Source organism: Rhinoderma darwinii, chromosome 9, assembly GCF_050947455.1.
Source record: "Rhinoderma darwinii isolate aRhiDar2 chromosome 9, aRhiDar2.hap1, whole genome shotgun sequence".
NCBI classification, from domain to species: Eukaryota; Metazoa; Chordata; class Amphibia; order Anura; family Rhinodermatidae; genus Rhinoderma; species Rhinoderma darwinii.
Window position 1 is genome coordinate 95783600 of NC_134695.1, and position 21767 is coordinate 95805366.

General features: G+C 44.8%; 1 protein-coding gene across 1 annotated transcript; it reads left to right on the forward strand.

Annotated features, from left to right (window-relative positions):
* Positions 1-664: 664 nt before the first annotated feature.
* Positions 665-19968, forward strand: CMTM4 (CKLF like MARVEL transmembrane domain containing 4). The gene is made up of 4 exons (XM_075838635.1): positions 665-1171; positions 12370-12546; positions 14359-14457; positions 15643-19968. Exons 1-4 carry the CDS (start codon positions 986-988, stop codon positions 15814-15816), a joined length of 636 nt encoding a protein of 211 aa, XP_075694750.1. The 5' UTR covers positions 665-985; the 3' UTR covers positions 15817-19968.
* The last annotated feature ends 1799 nt before the right edge of the window (positions 19969-21767 follow it).

The window sequence follows — 21767 nt, forward strand, 5'->3', positions numbered from 1 at the left end:
CTGTACAATGTATATAGTGAACATGCTGCTCTGTTTAATGTACAGGGTATCTATATGAAGATAACGCTAAGTATTTATACTATTGCCGCCGACACGTGAGGAGCTCATCGTTGTCAATCTGTAAACGCCCCGAAAAATGGCTGAAAATACAGGGACTTGAAAGCCTCCAAACATCTGCCCATTGATTTCGGTGTTTCGTTCCAATAAGGCGTTTTACGGAGTGTAAAAACACGTCCCATAAAAAAGAAGTGCATGTCACTTCTTTAGCCGTCTTTGGGTCCGTTTTTCATTGACTCAATAGAGAAACAGCTCCAAAAACGGATGTAAAAAACGCAAGTTGCTTAAAAAACGGCTGAAAATCAGGGGCTGTTTTCGCTTGAAAACAGCTCTGTACTTTACAGACGTTTTTTTGTTTGCCGTGTGAAAATAGCCTTGAAGTGGAGTTCCATTGCCCTGCTGTCTTGTTATAACTATTATTAGAATGATTAGTTATGGAGAGACTTGTACTGTAGCAGCGCTAGAACCTGGCAGAACATGCCATCACCAGAAGTACCGCCAGCTACCCACTGGCAGGGCATAGCAGGGAAGGAGTCGCACTTGGGGCGTATGGGCGGAGCTATAGTAATGATCCTACCCGTGACGTCACAAAGAGCCTCGCCTATGATTGGCCGGGGCGCAGTTTTACCTGCAGAGCGCGTCTGTGTCGGGATCACGCTTCTAGTTGCGCGTCACCGCGGAGAGAGCCGGGGCCCAGGACTGCACGGAGCAGCGGCGAAGCACATCCCGACACTAGCGGAGGGGGGTGTGGAGCTCCGGGACTGCGCCCTGCACGGTGCTGTCTGGTGGTCGCGGCGCTACAGGTTGCTGCATGGATGATTGACATGTGGGGCTCCTAATCCCGGGGCTGCACAGTGTCTTGGTGTGAAAACTGCCCCTCGCCATGAATTGTGGCCCCCAGCACTAATCCGCTCCTGGAGCCCCAGGCATGAGAGTGGCAGAGGACATGGATGGCTTTGAAGCGGAGGCATCTACAGCCTCCATGGTGTCCGGGGCCAGCAGCCCTTACCAGCCGACCACCGAGCCAGTGAGACAGAACCGGGGCTGGAGGGGCGTCCACTGTGATGTGCAGTACATCGGATCAATCTATGGGGTCCTGAAGTGCAGCCAAGTGGTGAGTGTTGGGGGGCAGGGCTGGAGGAGGGGGCATGCAGGGATCATTACCCATTGATGGATGTATTACTATGCATGATTGATTCATTGCATGTAACATTTAAACCCCCCCCCCGCCCCTAAAATAAGGGGTAACATCCCCCTATACTCAGTCACCTCACCATTGTTTCTAGTACAGCTGGGTGACAGCCAGCTTTCCCAGACTCCTGAATGGCACATCTGCATAGTTTTGCAGTCATATAACTAGGCAGACTTGCATTCTGGGCTGTAGGAAAGCTGGGTGACAACCTCTGGGGGTTGTATTGTCACTTATCTTATCTAGACTTGTTACCAGGGAGTCTTGTGACTTTGTATGCAGCCGTGCCCCAATGTATTATAATGTATGCCACCCAGATGATATCACCAGTGCCCGCTTATTAACATGTAATGGGCGCATATAAATGCTGTATGGTCTGCGGCCGCCCTGATGCTGTGATAAGGGGCAGTGCCAGCGTCCTAGTTTACCCTGTGACCTCCGCTTTCTACTGCGGCGCCCTTTTATTTGTCACTGAGGTCATTGGCCCTCATAGGAGTATAGGACGGTAACCCTGGAGCAGTGATCAGGTGTTGTCCTTCACAACCCTCGTGACTGGTGTCTGTGCTGGTGGAGGAAGGAGAAACTGGAATTAGATCTGTTCTACTGGTGGAGAAAGGAAGAAGTGAATGTTGTGCTCATCAGCTTTAAAGGGCATTTCCTTAAAATAAAAATCCCTAGTAAATCGAGGTCGTCTGACTCTTCTGAATTTTGGAAAGCTGGGTAATAACCTACTGAATGGCGGCTGTGGCCAGTTCTGTAATGACGTTTCTATATTATTGGGTAGATCTGCTGTTCCGGGCTCCTTTTAGTTGGGTGACCATTCTGGGAGCATTAATGGCCGCTGTATTAGTTGTCACCCAGCTCTTCCAGAAACGAATAGAACTAAAAAACTGCTGAATATAGACCATGGCTGAGCAGGACAACTCCAGGAGATAGGACGTGGACATCCGCAATGTCACAAACTGTTGTTGTTGCGGAAATGGTTGATGGAACTCTAAAGCTGGACGTAGACTTGTTTCTTCTTCTTCTTATCCTCCATAAATCAGTAGTATATGTGAAACTACAACTCTGTCGTGTCAGATTGTCTGTAAAGGAAGTCTATGAAAAAATGTCTTCGGTATCTGAAGGGGAGGAGGGGGTGATGCTGCAGTTGCTGTGAGAGGGGAGGAGGAGCGCCGGGCCGAGTAATTTAGCCACTTCATTGTAATAACTGACACACCAGTTTGTCTTGTGCTGCAGCTAAGCTTCATTCAAGTGGGGCTAAACTGCAGTACCATTCACTGCCTCATGGTCCAGTGTGATGCTGTGTTGGGTACTAGCTTTGCAACTTTATTTTTTTTCTGTTTGTGCTGGAACCCAAGATTTTAGAGATTAGAAACCTTTACCAGAAATGATCACCCGCCACACACCGACTGTGAAGGAAATGCCCAACATCTTACAAGATGGCAAGTCTTCGGATAGGACACAGGTAAAGACCAAATGTCCGGGCAGACGTTTTTCTGCATCACTACTGATAGTTCTTCATCAGTTTTCTGCAGGGTGGACCACTTGACCTACCAGGACATTAGAGCTGGGCAGCCTCGTTGGGTGTGATGCCGTGGGTTGGTGCGGGCAGCCATGTAGCCCTTGTCTTGGTTGGTATGAACCACCTGTGGTTTGGCGGACACATACGTTGACTGGTGTAGTTGGCCAGGTTACCAGATCCTGGTTGGTGCTGCGTGCTTGTATTTAGATTGCGCTTGTGAACTCTTTGCCCTTCGTAAAGGTCAGACACGAAACATATGGTGCTCGCATTCCTGGTTTCGTCCAATGATGAATACGCCGTAGATTAACTCCACTCGTTCCCTGGTTACAAAAATGTAACAATTACAGATTATGATGAAAGCAAATTCCTTCTTGTGTCCGGGATTGTGTGTGTGGGAAGCCGCGTTTTGAGGGGTCTCTTTACAGTCAGAACTACAACCCGTCGGCAATGCAAAAGATGACTGGATCGCTGAGCTGAAGTTAATCCCCTGAACCATCGCTGTTAAAGGGGTTCTCCAGGACTTAAACACTGATGGCCTATGCTTTTAGGACTGGCCATCAGTGTTTGATCGGTGAAGGTCTGATCTATGGGACCCCTGCTGATCAGCACTTCAATGAGGCGAGCTGCAGTACCCGGCATAGCCACCCGTGGGGCAAGCTGCTGTGCCTGTGTTTAACAATGAAGGGGCTGCGGCACTCGTATACACCCCCCCCCCCCCACGATCAAACATTGAAAACGTATCCTGAGGATAGGCCATCAATGTTTAAGTTCCAGAGGACCCCTTTAAGTTCCATGGCCACCATAGAATGATAGATCGGGGGGGGAAGTCTGACCACTGGGACCCTACAAATCGCCTGAATGTGTGAACTGTGTCCTCCATCCTTTCTCATTGGGATAGCTGAAATGAACAGGAGATATATGAAGTAGCCGAGAATTAATAAAAATCCTCTTCACCGCTGCTGTCCTAGTGAAGAAACATGGGGTCGCCGTTCTAGTGATTGGTGGGTTCCCCGTTCTAGTGATTGGTGGGTTCCCCGTTCTAGTGATTTGGTGGGGTCCCCTGTTCTAGTGATTGGTGGGTTCCCCGTTCTAGTGATTTGGTGGGTTCCCCGTTTTAGTGATTTGGTGGGTTCCCAGTTCTAGTGATTTGGTGGGTTCCCAGTTCTAGTGATTTGGTGGGGTCCCCTGTTCTAGTGATTTGGTGGGGTCCCCTGTTCTAGTGATTTGGTGGGTTCCCCGTTCTAGTGATTGGTGGGGTCCCAGCAGTCTGACCGCCAATGATCTAATGTTTATCACTTATCCTGTGGATATAGGATAAATCATATTCCTGGGTAAACCTCTTTAAATAGTTTAAACTATATTTCTATTCAGCCGTTTCTAAGCAATGTCCACCATGAAATCCTAAAATCAACATTATTGATCCACCCCTGCTCCCCCTCTTCTGCCTATCAGGACATGCTAGGAGTTGTAGTTTTACAACCGCAGTTAAGTCACAGGTTGCAAATCACTAATTTACGCTGCTTCTCTGTACGGAGCTATAAGGCCTAATGCACACAACCGTGTGGTCCGCAGAACCACGGATCCGTTGTCCATATTTGCAGTCCGTTCGTCCACAAACATCTGTGTGTCATCAGTATTCACAGATTCGCAAAGAAAAAAGAGGCTGGAATTGATGTCACGTGATCGTTCAGGAGCCAATTCCCTGGCGTTGCTTGGCGATGTATCCGTAATTGCGACACATGGACGGCAACCCGTATGATGTCCGTAATATTCACGGTCCCATAGACTTCTGGGGGTGAGTGTGCTGCAAATACGGACAGTAAAATGACATGTCCTGAGTCTTTGCGACCCCCCCCCCCCCCCCCCCCCACACACACGGATCAGTGAACATTACATTTGTGTGCGCTGGGTCCTGGTGCTATCGGCAGATTTGCGGATAGCACACGGACAAAAAAAACGACATGTGCGTTAGGCATTAGACGTGTGTCTGCAGGTAAAGGAACCAGCCGTCCCTCCTGACAAATCCCTGTCTGGACCACAACCCTGGAATGTGCTGAGCATCCCCTCCAGTCCTCGGATGCTGAGCTTTTGCTGCTGTAGGTTTTTAGGATTGACTTGGTATGACCAGTAACTTCTGTGACAGGAAGTCGCTGTCTGTGCACTTAAGATATAGACAAGTCAGCGAGAAATTCTCCAGCAGCTGGAGGAAGAAAACGTTCTCCGTTCCAGAAATAAATGGCTTGTGGTTGAACGAGGCGAAGAGCGGCCCAGACTGAGGAATGTGTTGTTGGATTCATCTAGGAGCTCGTGCCCGGTTTCCTTGCTCTCAGAAGCAACGCATTAATCTTGTGCCAAATTCCAAGACTGTGTCTACACGTGTCATGGTCAAGACCTGAAGATTGTCAACATCCTCCTCTAGTCACTAATCGGGTCCTGGTGGCTCATATTAGATGACGCCTCGTGATGTCTCCGGTTTTTTGTTTTTTTTTTCTCCAAAAACAAAATCTTTGTCTTGGCCAGCACCTGACGCATAATCTCACCTGAGGTAAAAAACGCCCAAAAACCCTGGTGTGACCCTGGCTTTAGCCAACTATTCAAAGCAGAATTCATCCTATATACATCTGTGTAATCTAGTTTATAGGGACAGAGGTGCAGCATCAAACAGGGTGTCCAATGGCTGCCTCCTGATCTGGACCACCCCCAGTCCAGCGCTGTCAACTACAACTGCCTAGTGCAGGGTCAGAGGGGGCGGTGCATGACAAACTTCAAAATAGAGAATCTTTGTCATGCTCCACCCCTTGGGCATAACACAATGTATCCTCGGGACATTAGAGGATTAGCAAGATATTGTCCAAACTTTTCCCATATATATATATATATATATATATATATATATATCTCATTTATATTCGTTGTATATTTTGGACATTCCTTTAAAACCGTTTTCTTTGCGGCAGAAACTCCTTCTTCAGTGTTATAAACTGAAATCCTCTGTATTCCAACACCTCTGAGGAGTTTACATTGGCACTGAGTGAGGCGGCTCCTTATTTAACCTTCTAAAAAGACAACAAAGACTAGGTAGGGAACTCTCACTGCGGATCATGTTACCGGAGCATGAGAATACGGCCGCTGTGACGAGCATTGTATAGGTCGACACCAAACGTGGCAAAGCTTCAGCACCAGGATAAGCCGATGCCCGCATGCACCCTACAGGATGTGTCTGACATAAGCTGCAGATGATGGGACTTTCACTTGAGGTGTCTGGGGGTGATGTAGTCCTCAAGACCATGAATGGCTGATCATTCAGCCGACACCCCGATCAGATCTCTCGCTGTATTGTCTGAAGTTGGCCTAAGGCACCCGACATATAAGACTTCACCAGATAAGTGAACGCCCTGCGAAAGATGAGCATGATCTACTTAAAAGGTGACTTGTTGGGAAACCTGCAAACAGCTGAGGGGCAAGTATAAACATATGTGATGAGGATGATATATGCAGATGGGTCTCCTATGACCTGTGCCTACTGGAGACCCCTCTGGTCATACGTGGGTACGTTCTTGTAGGGGGCATCGGTCTGCAGACACACGTAAACTAAGTGAATACCCCCTGCCCCCCATCGAATGCCATTTTTCTTATACACCCAAAATCCTAATCTAATCTCTCCATATATCGTATTGAGCTCTGTTTCTCCTGATACAAAGCTCCAAATGATAACATTGTCTTCCTACCGCCACTACTAGGGGATAATTGGCCCTACGTGCGGTTGTCGAACTTCCTAAAAAATGTTTTAATACTGCTCGCCCTTGTGTCAATAATCAAAAGCATTAATAGTCACATGATCCATCCCCTGCTGCTCGCTCCCTGTTCCCCTGTCGGTCTCTGTTCTTTCTGATCCAGCGATGACCTGTTGACATCACTGAGGTCACCGCTGCAGCCAGTGGTTGACTACAGCGGTCACATGTCGTGTCGGCACTTTATCGCTGGAGCAGGAAGAACCGTATTACTGCTTCTGTTTTAGCGCCATTTCAAAAAAATAATTAATGGTTGGACAAGTTGATTAAACTTTTCAATAAAATTATATGCAGTAAGCGCCCTCCAGTGGTGGCTGCAGGCAGTCCGAATACTATTATTTAACTACCTATGCAGAAGATTCGTAGCTTTGTATCAGGGAAAACCGACAACAATAAAGCAACCTGCACAGAACGTTGAATCAATGATGTGTTAAACTGAAGATTCACTTTTCAGTATAGAAAGTACAAACTACATGTCTACTTATAAAAAGATGGACTCCAGCACTCCGTGGTTTTAAGTTGCGGCATTCTTTTAATCAGAAAAGGGCAAAGGAACTTGTGCAACATTTCGGCCTTTAATTCTGACCTTTATCAAACGCCATTGCCGCTGTCTAGAAGATGAGATTGCTAGATAATGTAGCGCTAGGGATCGGTAATGATCACCAGTGATGGGCGCAGTGAGGGTGATCATTACCGATCCCTAGCGCTACATTACTCAGCAGTCTCATCTTCTAGACAGCGGCAATGGGGTTTGATAAAGGTCACAATTAAAGGCCGAAACGTTGCACAAGTTCCTTTGCCCTTTTCTGATTAAAAGAATGCCGCAACTTAAAACCACGGAGTGCTGGAGTCCATCTTTTTATGATTTACGGGGTGGGAACTCTACAAAGAGCCCCCAATCATTTACACAGAGTGCCACAGATAATATCAGAATATATGTCTTAGTCCAACTCAGAAAAATCTAATTTTCAAGGCCCGGTCATGTTGGTTATGGTTTCATGCTCTCCTATTTTGCTGGATATTTCTTTTTCATTATAATATTTTATCAGGGACACCTAGAAACTGATCTGCTGATCCCTATGGAGAAACCTAGAGCACATTTCTCAACGGGGATCATAAGTCCCTACAGGACCCAGTATCCTTCCCTCCTCCGGTGATGTGGGAGCAGGAGATGGGTTATAAATAACTTTTCTTGCAGTTTGTTTACAGTGTATGGTCTATTAATTCTCTGAGAAGGAAGGAAACCTGTAATTATGTTGTCAGAAGCGTCACATTTGTTACCCCGCCGCCGCTTCTCTCCATATACTGCTGCACCGGTTCTGTTTATTTGGCTGACGATATATTTAGTAAAGGAAGAAGTATCTTGTGACCATATTCTATGTTGATGTGGATAGTCCTGGCCATGTATACACTGCGTGGTCCATGATCTGTGGCCACCTGAACGTTACACTCCAAAACCATGGCCATAAAGAAGTAGGTCACCGCTTGTTCTCCACCAGATTTCCAAACGTGACTATGGGGTTGGCGTCATTTGTGAGGTTGGCTGATGATTCTTGGGCCACCATTGATGTTTTAGTTTGTCCTGTAGGTGATCTCTGGAGTCGTGGTCAGGCCCGCCTGCAGATTCTCAAGTTCTTCCAAACCAAACTCTGTCAACAATCGGTTCAATAGTTTGGACCTAATTGTACCAAAATGGGATAGAGCCTTTCCCAAACTTAAAGCCCTTCTCTGAAGAAGTGGTCTCCGCCTGTGGTCCTCTTTCTCAAGCTTTTGAAAAACTTTTCGGCATACCTTGACAGTCCCAGGATTGTCTGGGCATGCTGAGAGTTGTAGTCATACAACGGCTGGATCAAGATTTTACTGAGGGACCCAAACAACAAAAATATACTCCATCCTTGGCATTGACGTGTCCTTGCTTTGTACATGTAACCCCCCCCCCCCCAGTCATCATTCTCGTGCCTATACATTTTTCTGCTGTATTTGCTGTTTATGTTGGAAATGTTTATTGCAGCTATAAATAATTTTCTCGGCAGCGGCTGAACTTGTGAAATCCTGGTCTGCAGTGCATCTGCCTTTTTATACAGTGGTTTAAAGGGGTTGTAGAGGTTCAGAAAAACATGGCTGCTTTCTTGCACAAGTGGTGCCACACCTGTCCATGGGTTCTGTCTGGTATTGCAGCTCCATTCTATTGAAGTAAATGGAGCTGGACTGTAATACCACACACAAGCTGTGTACAGGTGTGGCGCTGTTCCTAGAAGAAATCAGCCATGTTTTTCTAATTCTCAGCAACCCCTTAAGTGATATTTAGTAGCATTATTGATATGAGCAGCTTTCAAAACCTCTTGGCTAACCCAGCTACACGTCTTATTTACTGCATATCCATAGGATATGATCTTCAGTCTATTGTCGGAGCTCCCCTTAATTGTATGGGCACCTTAAGTAGCATGGTGAATGGTAGCAGCGTATCTAGTACTACCGGCGTGGCACACTGTTTCCTTAAAGGGGTTTTCCCACAATTGACACTTATCACCTATCCACAGGCTAGAAGGACCCACTGATCACTAGAACGGGGGGGGGGGGGGGGGGTCCTGAATCCAATGAGGAGCTTGAATGGAGTGCTGTTGAGCAGGGGCCCTGCCACCCCATTCGATGTCTATGGGGCTGATGGAAACAGCTGAGCACTGTACTCCTCCTCTCTGCGATTGTGCTTTGACGAGTAAGGTGAAGTTTGGGACCCCCATTTTAGTGATCGTGGGGGGGGGGCCCAGCGATCAGACACTTCTAACCTATCCTGTGTATCGGTGATAAATGTAAATTGAAGGAATACCCCTTTAAGTAAGGAAACTAGCTTATAGGCTGTACTAGGTCCAGGGCCTGATATAAATAAACCCCTTCTGTAACCTGTGGCTCTCCAGTTGTTGTCAAACTACAACTCCCACCATTGTGGTCCTGGCATGCTGGAGTTTGTAGTCTTGCAACACCTGGAGATCCACACGTTCCAGACTCTTTTCTATTTCATACTCTACATGAAGCTTCATGGGCGCTTCTGTTTCCTCCGCCTTCGGTCGTCGTCCACCTGTAACCTGAAGCAGCCCAGTAATGGTTCCTTCCCCTCCTCCTGTATGATATGAAGCCGTACCCGTCTATTGTATGCTCTGCTGCGTTATTTCATACTTCGGTGCTCCCAGTTTAGTAGATGCCGGGTGGGAGTCTGGTCGCTCCGCGCTGTGATTTATCCTTTCCGACACTCCAAACGGGAAATATTAACTTCTCGCTTCCTTCATCTGGGAACCTTAATTCTTAGTGATGGAGAATCCTCGGGGAGGTCTTTCTTAAAGGCAGACCATAGATTATTTATAAGGAGTGCAAAAGAAGAATTTCCCCCCCCCCCCATCTTTGGTGAATGGGGGGGGGGGGCGATTACTGGCTGCAAATTTTGTGAATTACAAAGTGCATTAGGTAATGGAGAGCGGCCTGTGTACACTGGAACAAAGTGCAATGCTCATAGTGAGGGATATTTACGAAGCAAAATGTGCAAAAAAGTCGCATGTGCCAAATTTATTAGGTTTTAAACACTATTTATAACTCCCTTGAGTTTTTTAAAGTGTCTAGAAAAATAGACGTGGCTCAGGAGTCGTAAACTGCACCAGATTGATTAACGCCATGTTATTTTATGTGCAAAATTATGTAAAGTGTGCCAATCATTAGGTGGCATAAAAAAACGTTGCACCAAATTTATCATACAATGTGCGCCATTTTTATAAATTTGGTGCAGTTTCAGCTGTGTGTGTGTGTGTGTGTGTGTGTATATACATATACACACACACACACACACACACACACTCTACCGTTCAAAAGTTTGGGGTCACCCAGACAGTTTTGTGTTTTCCATGAAAACTCACACTTATATTTATCAAATGAGTTGCAAAATGACTAGAAAATATAGTCAAGATATTGACAAGGTTAGAAATAATGATTTTTATTTGAAATAATAATTTTTCTCCTTCAAACTTTGCTTTGGTCTTGGAATGCTCCATTTGCAGCAATTACAGCATTGCAGACCTTTGGCATTCTAGCTGTTAATTTGCTGAGGTAATCGGGAGAAATTTCACCCCATGCTTCCAGAAGCCCCTCCCACAAGTTGGATTGGCTTGATGGGCACTTCTTGCGTACCATACGGTCAAGCTGCTCCCACAACAGCTCTATGGGGTTGAGATCTGGTGACTGCGCTGGCCACTCCATTACAGATAGAATACCAGCTGCCTGCTTCTTCCCTAAATAGTTCTTGCATAATTTGGAGGTGTGCTTTGTGTCATTGTCCTGTTGTAGGATGAAATTGGCTCCAATCAAGCGCTGTCCAGAGGGTATGTCATGGCGTTGCAAAATGGAGTGATAGCCTTCCTTATTCAAAATCACTTTTACCTTGTACAAATCTCCCACTTTACCAGCACCAAAGTAACCCCAGACCATCACATGACCTCCACCATGCTTGACAGATGGCGTCGGGCACTCTTCCAGCATCTTTTCAGTTGTTCTGCGTCTCACAAATGTTCTTCTGTGTGATCCAAACACCTCAAACTTCGATTTGTCTGTCCATAACACTTTTTTCCAATCTTCCTCTGTCCAATGTCTGTGGCTTTTGCCCATATTAATCTTTTCCTTTTATTAGCCAGTCTCAGATATGGCTTTTTCTTTGCCACTCTGCCCTGGAGGCCAGCATCGCAGAGTCGCCTCTTCACTGTAGACTGGATTTTGTGGGTACTATTTAATGAAGCTCCCAGTTGAGGACCTGTGAGGCGTCTATTTCTCAAACTAGAGACTCTAATGTACTTGTCTTGTTGCTCAGTTGTGCAGCGGGGCCTCCCACTTCTCTTTCTACTCTGGTTAGAGCCTGTTTGTGCTGTCCTCTGAAGGGAGTAGTACACACCGTTGTAGGAAATCTTCAGTTTCTTGGCAATTTCTCGCATGGAATAGCCTTCATTTCTAAGAACAAGAATAGACTGTCGAGTTTCACATGAAAGCTCTCTCTTTCTAGCCATTTTGAGAGTTTAATCGAACCCACAAATGTAAAGCTCCAGATTCTCAACTAGCTCAAAACTGTTTACAGCAGTGCTAACATAATTGCACAAGGGTTTTCAAGTGTTTTCTAATCATCCATTAGCCTTCTAACACAGTTAGCAAACACAATGTACCATTAGAACACTGGAGTGATGGTTGCTGGAAATGGGCCTTTATACACCTATGTAGATATTGCATTAAAAACCAGACGTTTGCAGCTAGAATAGTCATTTACCACATTAACAATGTATAGAGTGTATTTCTGATTCATTTAATGTTATCTTCATTGAAAAAAACAGCTTTTCTTTCAAAAATAAGGACATTTCTAAGTGACCCTAAACTTTTGAACGGTAGTGTGTGTGTGTGTGTGTGTGTGTGTGTGTGTGTATATATATATATATGTATATCAATTACCCCCCCATTATTGCGTTAATGGTTTTGCATGGGAGGGTCAACCCTCAGATGGTCTCAAGCACTGGACCCATCATGACGGATGAGAGCCATGGGGTGGGCTGATCAGTTGAGGACAAATAGGGCTTTGAATAATGTATCATACAAGTCTTCTAGGTTCTGAATATGTTGAGATGTCTTTAAATCGCGACCATACTTGTAATCCTATTTGGGAGCGTGTTTTGCCATAGACGGTGGGGTGTTCGTGTATCGGGTGTATAGTTTCTGGGGTTCGTCTCGTCAGTGTATATGCACACAAGCTCTACGTCTAAGTACGTTTTGTGTTTTTGCCCTCCTAGGTCTTGGCTCTCCTCGCTTTCATCTGCATTGAGACTATAATGGAGTGCTCGCCGTGTGAAGGCCTGTATTTCTTCGAGTTTGTCAGCTGCAGCGCGTTCGTGGTGACCGGTGTTCTGCTGCTCATGTTCAGCTTGTCCCTACATGAACGAGTCCCTCACATCAACTGGATCCTGACGGTGAGTGCTTAGGAATCCTTCCCCACACTCCTGACCACTGTGTATAGTGGCCTAAGCGGCTCATGTGGCATTGGTGGCTGTGTCCAGTCACGTGTTATTTGCCATTTCACTCGACTTTTAAAGGGGTATTCCAACTACAGACATTTAGTGGCATCTCCCCAGGAAAACCGGAGTCCTCTGACCGTCGTTCAGCAATACAAAGCGGCTGCTTAAAGGGGGCACCAAAGGGCTTTCTTGTTTCTGTAACTCCAATAGGCTTCAATGGAGAAAGCCCCGCACACGTCTCGCTCTACATTTGGTTTCCTCCACATGCTGCCGTCAGTGAACCCATTCGCCCGATACATGTGGGACCCCCACCTATCAAACATTTTATATCCTGTGGATGTGCTATAAATTTGTAGTTGGCTACATATTAGTGATTCTTACCTTACTGTTTTCTCAGAGTTGGTCTATGGTATTGGAGGGAGTCTATGGCTGCCTCTCTGCACTGTTGTACGTACGGATGTGACATCCATCCATACATACGGATGTGACATCCATCCATACATACGGATGTGACATCCATCCATACATACGGATGTGTTCTACATAAGCATTCACTGCCCCTGCTGTAGCGCCGACACCTAGGCCATTATCTATCAGCACTGTCTCAGCCAATCAGAGTTGAGCTTTCATTTCCTAAACTGCACAGGAGGCATAACCTGTAGACACTGATTGGTTGCTATAGGTAACAAGGCCCCTAATACGTTACAAAACGTGAGCAGGTCCTGTGTTCTCCATAAATGTTATATGTGCTGTCTGGGAGGACCCTGAACATCGAAATAATCCCAAGATGTGTTTACACAGAACCTCTGCTGCCGGCCCAGATGTTGGGCAGGAGGTCTGCAGTACATTTGGTTCTGTTCTTGCAGGGAGAGGGATGAGGCGCAGGGCGGCCGCCTCAGGAAATCTGCTGACTTGTCTTTGATTGCCATTGTCAGCTGAGCGCCGGTGCCTGTGATGTGGGAGCGTTCACATGTCTGCGCTGAGGAATCTGTGTAATATTCCTGTCGCCTGCGGAAGGATTTGGCGTCTTGGGACGGGGGTCTGTGTGTGAGGGGGGGGGGGGTGTTTCCTTCTCTTTCTGCCCCATCTCCTTGGTGTAATGTTCCCTTATGTGGATGAGAACGCATGTCAGTGCGTTTGGTTGTGCTCCTTGTAACTGGGGGGGGGGGCTGTGGGTTTTGTGATGGGCTCTCTGGGATTTATTGTCCCAGCCGGTTCATGAATATAATGGGTGACATGTCTGCTTCCTGTTGGGGCCTCTCCTGTAGATAACTTAACCCAGGAGCTTACAGCAAGCGCTAGCAATAGGCGGCAGGCGGTTTTAATGGCGTGTGAAAATATTTTTGGGTTGCGCAATAGGTTTTCAGTCGTCTTGTACGTTTCTAAACAAGCAGCAGGCACTCGGGGGCCGTATTACAGCCATGTTCTTCCTATAGAGGTCACTGTAAATGGTGGCCCTACACATCCGAGTCCAGGCTAGAAGTATGAATGTGATGCCCGCTGCAATCCATCATCAAATGTGCCCTAAGTGGGCATCAAAAAGTGTTCTCAAAACCAAACCATCCATGTACTGGATATCTGATTAATCTGCAATTCATTTATTGACTGATTTTAGTACTTGCATGGTCGCTAGAAGGACAAATTCCGGCATGAAAGCCCGCTGACGCCCTGTCCTGCCACGTTTGCCCACGTATTTTGGGCGCTGTGTTGGACAATGCTTCCTGGTTAGAAATGCCTCCCTTTCATTGTCCGTTTTTTTTGTTTTAGGATTTGGTGAACACGGGGCTGAGCGCTCTGTTTTTCTTCATCGCCTCTGTAATTTTGGCATCCCTGAACCACAGATCTGGGGCGGAAATTTCTGCAGCGGTAAGAATCACTTTCTGAAGTTTTTCCAATGAAAAGACAAAAAGGAATGCATGTTAACCCTTCCAATGCCTCATCTTCTGATCTAAATTACAGCATCGGTTCTCCCCAACCATGTAATAGCAGCACTAGTTATTCCAATTAAACGTTGCGTTTTCTTTGCATTTTGTGTACCTGTCGTATACCAATCCAATAATGAGTTAGAAAAATGGCAATTTTGTACCTGTGCCAAACACAATAGAACGTCTTCCTGTTGACTCTGGTACATTAATAGTTAACCGCACTCTGGAAGTATTCTGTTACTTGGCAACAGATGCTGAGTGTATATCCAGTACAACAGATGTCTTATGTGCAGTACACCGTGGTGTCTGCTGCCACCTAGTGGCTGTGTGAGTAATCCTCTAATTCCATAGACACAAAAAATATAGTCGCGCTAAATTGGTCTTTTTAAAGGGTAAGTCCACTTTTGTGCAAAAAAAAAAAAACCACGCAGTTTGCCATTAGTCTGTTAAAAATCTCCTACGTTTAGTGTCTACAGCTCCTATGCAGATCTGAGTCTCCATGGTTACAACCTGCCTGTCTGTACCCAATCAAATGGTCTGTAGGTTAGCAACAATTAAACTGTTCTTGGAAAGCTGGGTGATGACATATACAGACCAATTATAGATGTCATCCAGCTTTCCTTGAGTCCTGACTAGTTTGGGTATAATATAGTGCTTTAGTTTTCTTTCTCAGGAGTCTTAGAAAGCTGGGTTAGAAACCAGACCACCTTTTTAAAATAACTTTTTTTTATTATTTTGTAGGAATTTTGAGTTTTATAAGGGAGGGTTCCACACTTAGGATCCTTATCTACAGTATGTCGGCACTCTGGAGGATCCCCGTGCATTACACTTCAATCGTAATACTTTATTTCCCCTGTGGTGGTGCTGCAGTATAATTGAACACTTGTTGCTCGATGTCCCCACAGATCACAGCTGATCACTAGGGATCTCTGCAACAGGATACCCTATGATCAGTTTCTTTTATAAATTTTGTCCTCTTCTTTTTTTTTTTTTTTTTGTTTACTGAGAATCTTATGGGCACCAATCTGGCCGTCATCCGGTTTGGTAGAATGTAACGAGATAAATGACTCCAGCGTTCTCACTAGTTTTTGATTTTGTTTATTTTCTTCCACCTTCCCCTCTGTAGGTTTTTGGCTTTTTAGCCACTATCTCCTATTCCGTGAACACCTACTTGGCATTCAGGAAATGGAAATCTGGCAGCAGATCCCAGAACATGCGTCAGTCCAGCGACTACATGAGGGCACGTAGCGAGTCGCGGGATGTAGACTGCCGTCCGGAAATCCAGCGTTTGGATGCATAACCTGCTGGAGCCTAATGGGGGAGGGTTTCCATCCTCGTGGTTTCTTCTCTTCATGCGGGAGCGCTCGGCAGTAGGACTACTTCCTGAAGGACTGTTTTGGGATCAAAGATGGAATTTCAGAAGATTCCGGATCACATGATCACATTCCCAGCAGGTGGGTCACTAACTTTCAGAGGATCCGCTTTGAGAAGCCAATGTCACAGATCCTACCATGGACTGTTCTTAAATGGACCAAAACCCGGGATCAGGCAGATGACCTCAGTGACCGTGGTTCTGGCACGTAGGTTCCTCCGCGCTGACAGATTATTTGATTTTTCTATCTGTAGAGTTATCAGAACGTCTTCATCTTTTAATTCATCACTTTTTTAATTCGATTATTTAATTTGATTCTCTGACTCTCTTAATTTTAACATTTGTAAGAACAATTGGACTTTTTTATAGAATTTATCATTCCGGAATCATTGAAGTTGTGGCAACGAATAAGTCTGAAGCCTCACTGTCGCAGCGAGGTAAAATCTGAGGTGGAAGAATCTTTTAAAGGTTGTGATTTTGATTCTTCGTCTTAAATATTTTTAACTTAATTTAAATCTGTTTGGAAATCATAAGGAGGAAAACTACAAGAAGATTTAAAAAAACCAAAAACCTTATTCCGGTGTTGTATTCCAGAGGTTGACGATACAAGCCCTTGAGTAAGAGAAGCTGCTCCTGTGTGTGTCCCCATGACAACACTTCCTGGAGCTGGAGTCTGGCTGCTGAAAGGCCTAATTAGAATCCAGTTCTGTTTGAGGGAGTATAAATGTCCCTATGATAATATTGAGCTGGGGATATCACTATCACGGGAACATAAGCAGAGGGATCCGTCCAGGCGTTCCACCTGAGCTTCCTGTTAGAACTGAACCCTGACTGAAACAAACAGAAACCATAGGTTTCCGTTTGCATCACCATTGATTTCAATGGTGACGGATCTGGTGCAATAGGTTTCCGTTTGTCTCCGTTGGGCAAGGGTTCCGTTATTCTGACGGAATGAATACCGTAGTCGACTGCGCTATTCATTCCGTCAAAAAGACGGAACCCTTACACAAGGAAGACAATCGGAAACCATTTGCACCGGATCCGTCACCATTGAAATCAATGGTGATGCAAACGGAAACCTATAGTTTCAGTCAGAGTTCCGTTCTAACAGAACGCCCGGACGGAGCCCTGACATAGATGTGAACGAAGCCTTAGCCGGCCTGTAACTTGGACCACTGATCGCTTGGCGAGGAATAAGAGATATTTGTTTTCATGTTATGGGGGGTTTGTTTGTGATTTTCCGGTAGTTCTTCTAGGACACCGTTTTATATGTATTTCTCCCCATTTTTATTTTTTTTCCTCATTTATTGTCATATCAGCAAGGTAATTCTCATAACCCAGTGATCATGGCAATATGATAACACTCTATGTATACAATATATAACACTATGGACTGAAGTTACAGATTTATTTATTTTTCATTTTAAGCAATATTTTAACACATTAAAGGGAATCTATCAGTCAAATCTGTTCTTAATTTGAACTTTTAAAGAAAGCCCCCCCCACACACACACAAAAAACAAACTCTTGAGAAATGAAGGTTGTATATAGGGTTGTCTTTTTTTGTTTCTCGTAGTGGACTTAAAAATGAAGTAATCAATGAAGTATTTGCCCGCTCCCTGACACTATCTGCTTGTAATAGACCGTTTGGGTGGAAGATGTAATTTATTATAGCTTTTTTTTTGTGTCAGTTTATCGTATTGTGGTTGTGCAAAAATCATAATTTTTTTTTTTGCACATTTTCAAATATACAGTCCATACCACTACCAGGCTCATTTTTACAGGGTTGTCTTGCTAAGAGAACCTTTTTTTCTTTCCAAATGGACTATATGGATGTTCTAGAGGAGGGTCTCCGCTCTGGCTCAGAGTAGACGCCCAAGCAGGAGAGCCGTTTAAAGGAGCTCCCTCCCCGGTGGACCCAGCCCGGCCATGGATTACATGATGAGTCATTCATTTAAATGCCCAACACGTAATACTGAAAATGTATGGCTAGATGTGGCTACCCCAGGGCTACGAAGCTTGGCTTCTACATGATTAAATAGGCAATGACTGTTCTAGAGCGACTCCTTTCAAATAGAGCTGTAAAACTGATGCACAACTTTCCATCGACAGCTACGGCGTGTGCTGGACATGCAACAGTATAATTGACTTCTAGAGTGAGCACGAAAATTGCAGGACCAAAAATTGATATGAGGGTAGCACCTCTGGAATTGAAGGTCATATCTCCTCTTTACTGTTGGGAATACTAGACCGAATGTTCAAAGCAAAAGCGGCTGTAAAATACGGAGCTATTTTCAAGCGAAAACAGTCCCTGATCTACAGCAGTTTTTTAAGCAACTTGCGTTTTTTTAGCTGTTTTTCTATTGAGTCAATGAAAAACGTCTCAAGAAGTGACATGCACTTTTTACGGTGTTTTTCTACGGGCGTTCAGCCCCTGTATTTTCAGCCCAAAAAACTGCTGAAAATAAGCCGTGTGAACAATACCCTAAGGCTACATGCACGCGTTGTGTATTTTGTTGCGGAAAATACGCACCAAAACCGCAGGAAGTTTTGCAGGTAAAAACCGCACCTAATTTCTGTGTTTTTCGATGCGTTTTCATGCTGCAGATTTTGGTGTGATTTCTCCACAGAACTAGGCAGATACAAGCGGAAACGCAAGATAAATTGACATGCTGCGGATTCTAAAAAAACGCACCGCAGGTCAATTTCCGTCCTGAAAAATACAGCAGCGTGTACGAGATTTCCTGGAATCTCATTGACTATGCTGGTACTGTATTACGCATTGCGCCTTAGAAACCATCCCTTGTTTCTTCCACGCTACAAGTGTCATGCAAACACAAAGCCTAAAAAGAACAAAAACCGGTGTGACTGTAGTTAAAGGGAATGTGTCGCTAGAAATTTTTTTTTATTTTTTTTTCAGTTAAACAGTTAGTATATGAGTGATTTACACATTGTTTTCATTTTTCCACAAGTCAGGAAATATTATAAATTAGATTCTAATTTATAACATTTCCATGTGCTGGTCACTAGAGGGAGCAATTCCCAAAATTGCAGCATGGTCACTGTGGTAAAGCAACCTCATTGCTTTATGCTGCAAATTTGGGGTGGACACACTCTCCTCTAGTGTCCTCACACAATCCCCCCCTCCCTTCTTCTAGCTAGTGCCAGGAGAAGGAAGGGTTTGAATCTTCAAACCTCCTACACTGTGTGCCGCCATTTTCTGAGCGACTGCACAGTGCTAGGGGGATTAGATACAGTGGTAATCAGACAGTATAACACTAACATACACAAACATAACTTGCCTCCGCTCCTCTGCCTTGCACCTTCGCTTCATTGAACATATGGCCGGAAGCTGCGACCGGAAGTAGTCCCCTTCCCCATGAAAATGGCGCCGAATTTCGCTCTGCCGAAGGCTGTCCTTTTGGTCTGTGTGGGAGCGACGCATGAGCCGTTCCCACACAGACGGCGTACGCTATAGTGAATGGAACGGCTCCCGTTCCCATTCTCTATGGGGATGTATGTGCCGTATTCCATCTCTGTATGTGTCGTTAATCGACACATACAGATATGAAAAAAAAAAATGGCAGCCCCCATAGAGAAGTAAAAGTGAGAAAAAAGTAGAACACAAAAACAAATAAAATGTATTTTGATAACATAATAACAGCAATAACATATTAAAAAAAAAAATTTCCGCGCCACCTTCCCTTTAATGCACATGGGTCTCAGAAGCTGAGATATAGGGAGCTTTTAGCATGTCACCCACAGGCACAGGAAAGGCAGCTCTGCAGTGTAAGGACCACAACCACCAACATCCGCATATCTCAACATCATGGACCCCTGTGAGTGGGGGAGGGGGGGGGGATATCCGATTGCGTATAAGACAAAAAGATGTGCTCACCGGATCCCTGCGGATAAGGCGATCTAGATACTAGCAACCACAAATGCACATAAAAATGACGTCCTTAATAAACTTCCCGTAGACCTCTCTGGCCCGGACTCCGCCATTACAGGTCGACTCGCTGACTAAAACACATGGGTCACACAGAAGTCCGGATAGTGCAGTATTTTATACTTCTCTATAAAGTTACATAGTTACATAGTTAGTACGGCTGAAAAAAGACACATGTCCATCAAGTTCAACCAAGGGAAGGGAAAAGGGAAGGAAAAATTTCTACACATAGGAGCTAATATTTTTTTGTTCTAGGAAATTATCTAACCCTTTTTTAAAGCCATCTACTGTCCCTGCTGTGACGGCTCCTGCGGTGACTATTCCATAGATTCACAGTTCTCACTGTAAAGAAGCCTTGTCGCCTCTGCAGCTTGAACCTTTTTTTCTCCAGACGGAGGGAGTGCCCCCTTGTTTTTTGAGGGGGTTTTACAAGGAACAGGATTTCACCATATTTTTTGTATGTGCCATTAATATATTTATATAAGTTAATCATGTCCCCCCTTAGTCTTCTTTTTTCAAGGCTAAATAGGTTTAATTCTTTCAATCTTTCCTCATAACTTAAATTCTCCATGCCCCTTATTAGCTTCGTTGCTCTTCTTTGTATTTTTTCCAACTCCAGGGCATCCTTTCTATGAACTGGAGCCCAGAACTGAACTGCATATTCTAGATGAGGCCTCACTAATGCTTTGTAAAGTGGCATTATTACATCCCTGTCCCGCGAGTCCATGCCTCTTTTAATACACGACAATATCCTGCTGGCCTTTGAAGCAGCTGATTGACACTGCATGCTGTTATTGAGTTTATGATTTACAAGTACACCCAGATCCTTCTCAACAAGTGAATCCGCCAGTGTAGCGCCCCCTAGGACATATGATGCATGCAGGTTGTTGGTACCAAGATGCATAACTTTACATTTATCTACATTAAACTTCATTTGCCAAGTGGACGCCCAAACACTTAGTTTGTTTAAATCTGCCTGTAATTCATGAACATCTTCCATAGTCTGAACTATATTACATAGCTTGGTGTCATCTGCAAAAATAGAAATAGTGCTATTAATGCCTTCCTCTATATCATTAATAAATAAGTTGAATAATAGTGGTCCCAGCACTGAACCCTGGGGTACACCACTTATAACCGGGGACCATTCAGAGAAGGAATCATTGACCACAACCCTCTGGATACGGTCCTTGAGCCAATTCTCAATCCAATTACAAACTATATTTTCTAAACCTATAGTCCTTAATTTACCCATTAGGCGTCTATGGGGGACAGTGTCAAATGCCTTTGCAAAGTCTAAAAACACTAAATCCACAGCGGCCCCTCTGTCTAGACTTCTGCTCACCTCTTCATAAAAACAGATTAGGTTAGTTTGACAACTTCTGTCCTTAGTAAAACCGTGCTGGCTGTCACTTATAATGCTATTTATTGTCACATAATCCTGTATATAGTCCCTCAATAGCCCCTCAAACATTTTCCCCACGATGGATGTTAAGCTTACTGGAAGTTGAGCCGTCGTATGTACGTTCTCCTGACAATATCATTTGCTGTATTCTTTGCTGTTTGTTTTTCATCTTCCAAAATGACATTTAGGGGTCGGGCATGAGTTCCGACCCCAACGCTGGTGTCCAAAACAAAGTGGCTACATTGCCCATGTGGTAGGTCGGAGCACATAAATCTCCATCAAGGTTGTCCTGTAATGCTAAATATCAAATATTCCGCTTGATCAAAATGAGATGGTCCCGGTCTCCAGGATGAGCGCATTTCCCTGACTGCTAACTTACTATTTTAGGATATTCAGTGAATGGAAAAAGGACCAAATAGTCACCGCTAATGTATACTTTATATATATATATTTTTAATCCACAAACCTCTAAAGTGATCCTCAACATGCCAGTGTGCAACGTTTCTACTTCTTCCTTAGGAATAG

What these genes read in the sequence shown, in the direction of transcription:
- CMTM4 (XM_075838635.1), top strand. Translation starts at nt 986, where the DNA reads ATGAGAGTGGCAGAGGACATGGATGGCTTTGAAGCGGAGGCATCTACA. An exon ending in ACATCAACTGGATCCTGACG is followed by an intron (nt 12,547 to 14,358) that starts GTGAGTGCTTAG and finishes TTTTTGTTTTAG; the next exon opens with GATTTGGTGAACACGGGGCT. An exon ending in GGGCGGAAATTTCTGCAGCG is followed by an intron (nt 14,458 to 15,642) that starts GTAAGAATCACT and finishes TCCCCTCTGTAG; the next exon opens with GTTTTTGGCTTTTTAGCCAC.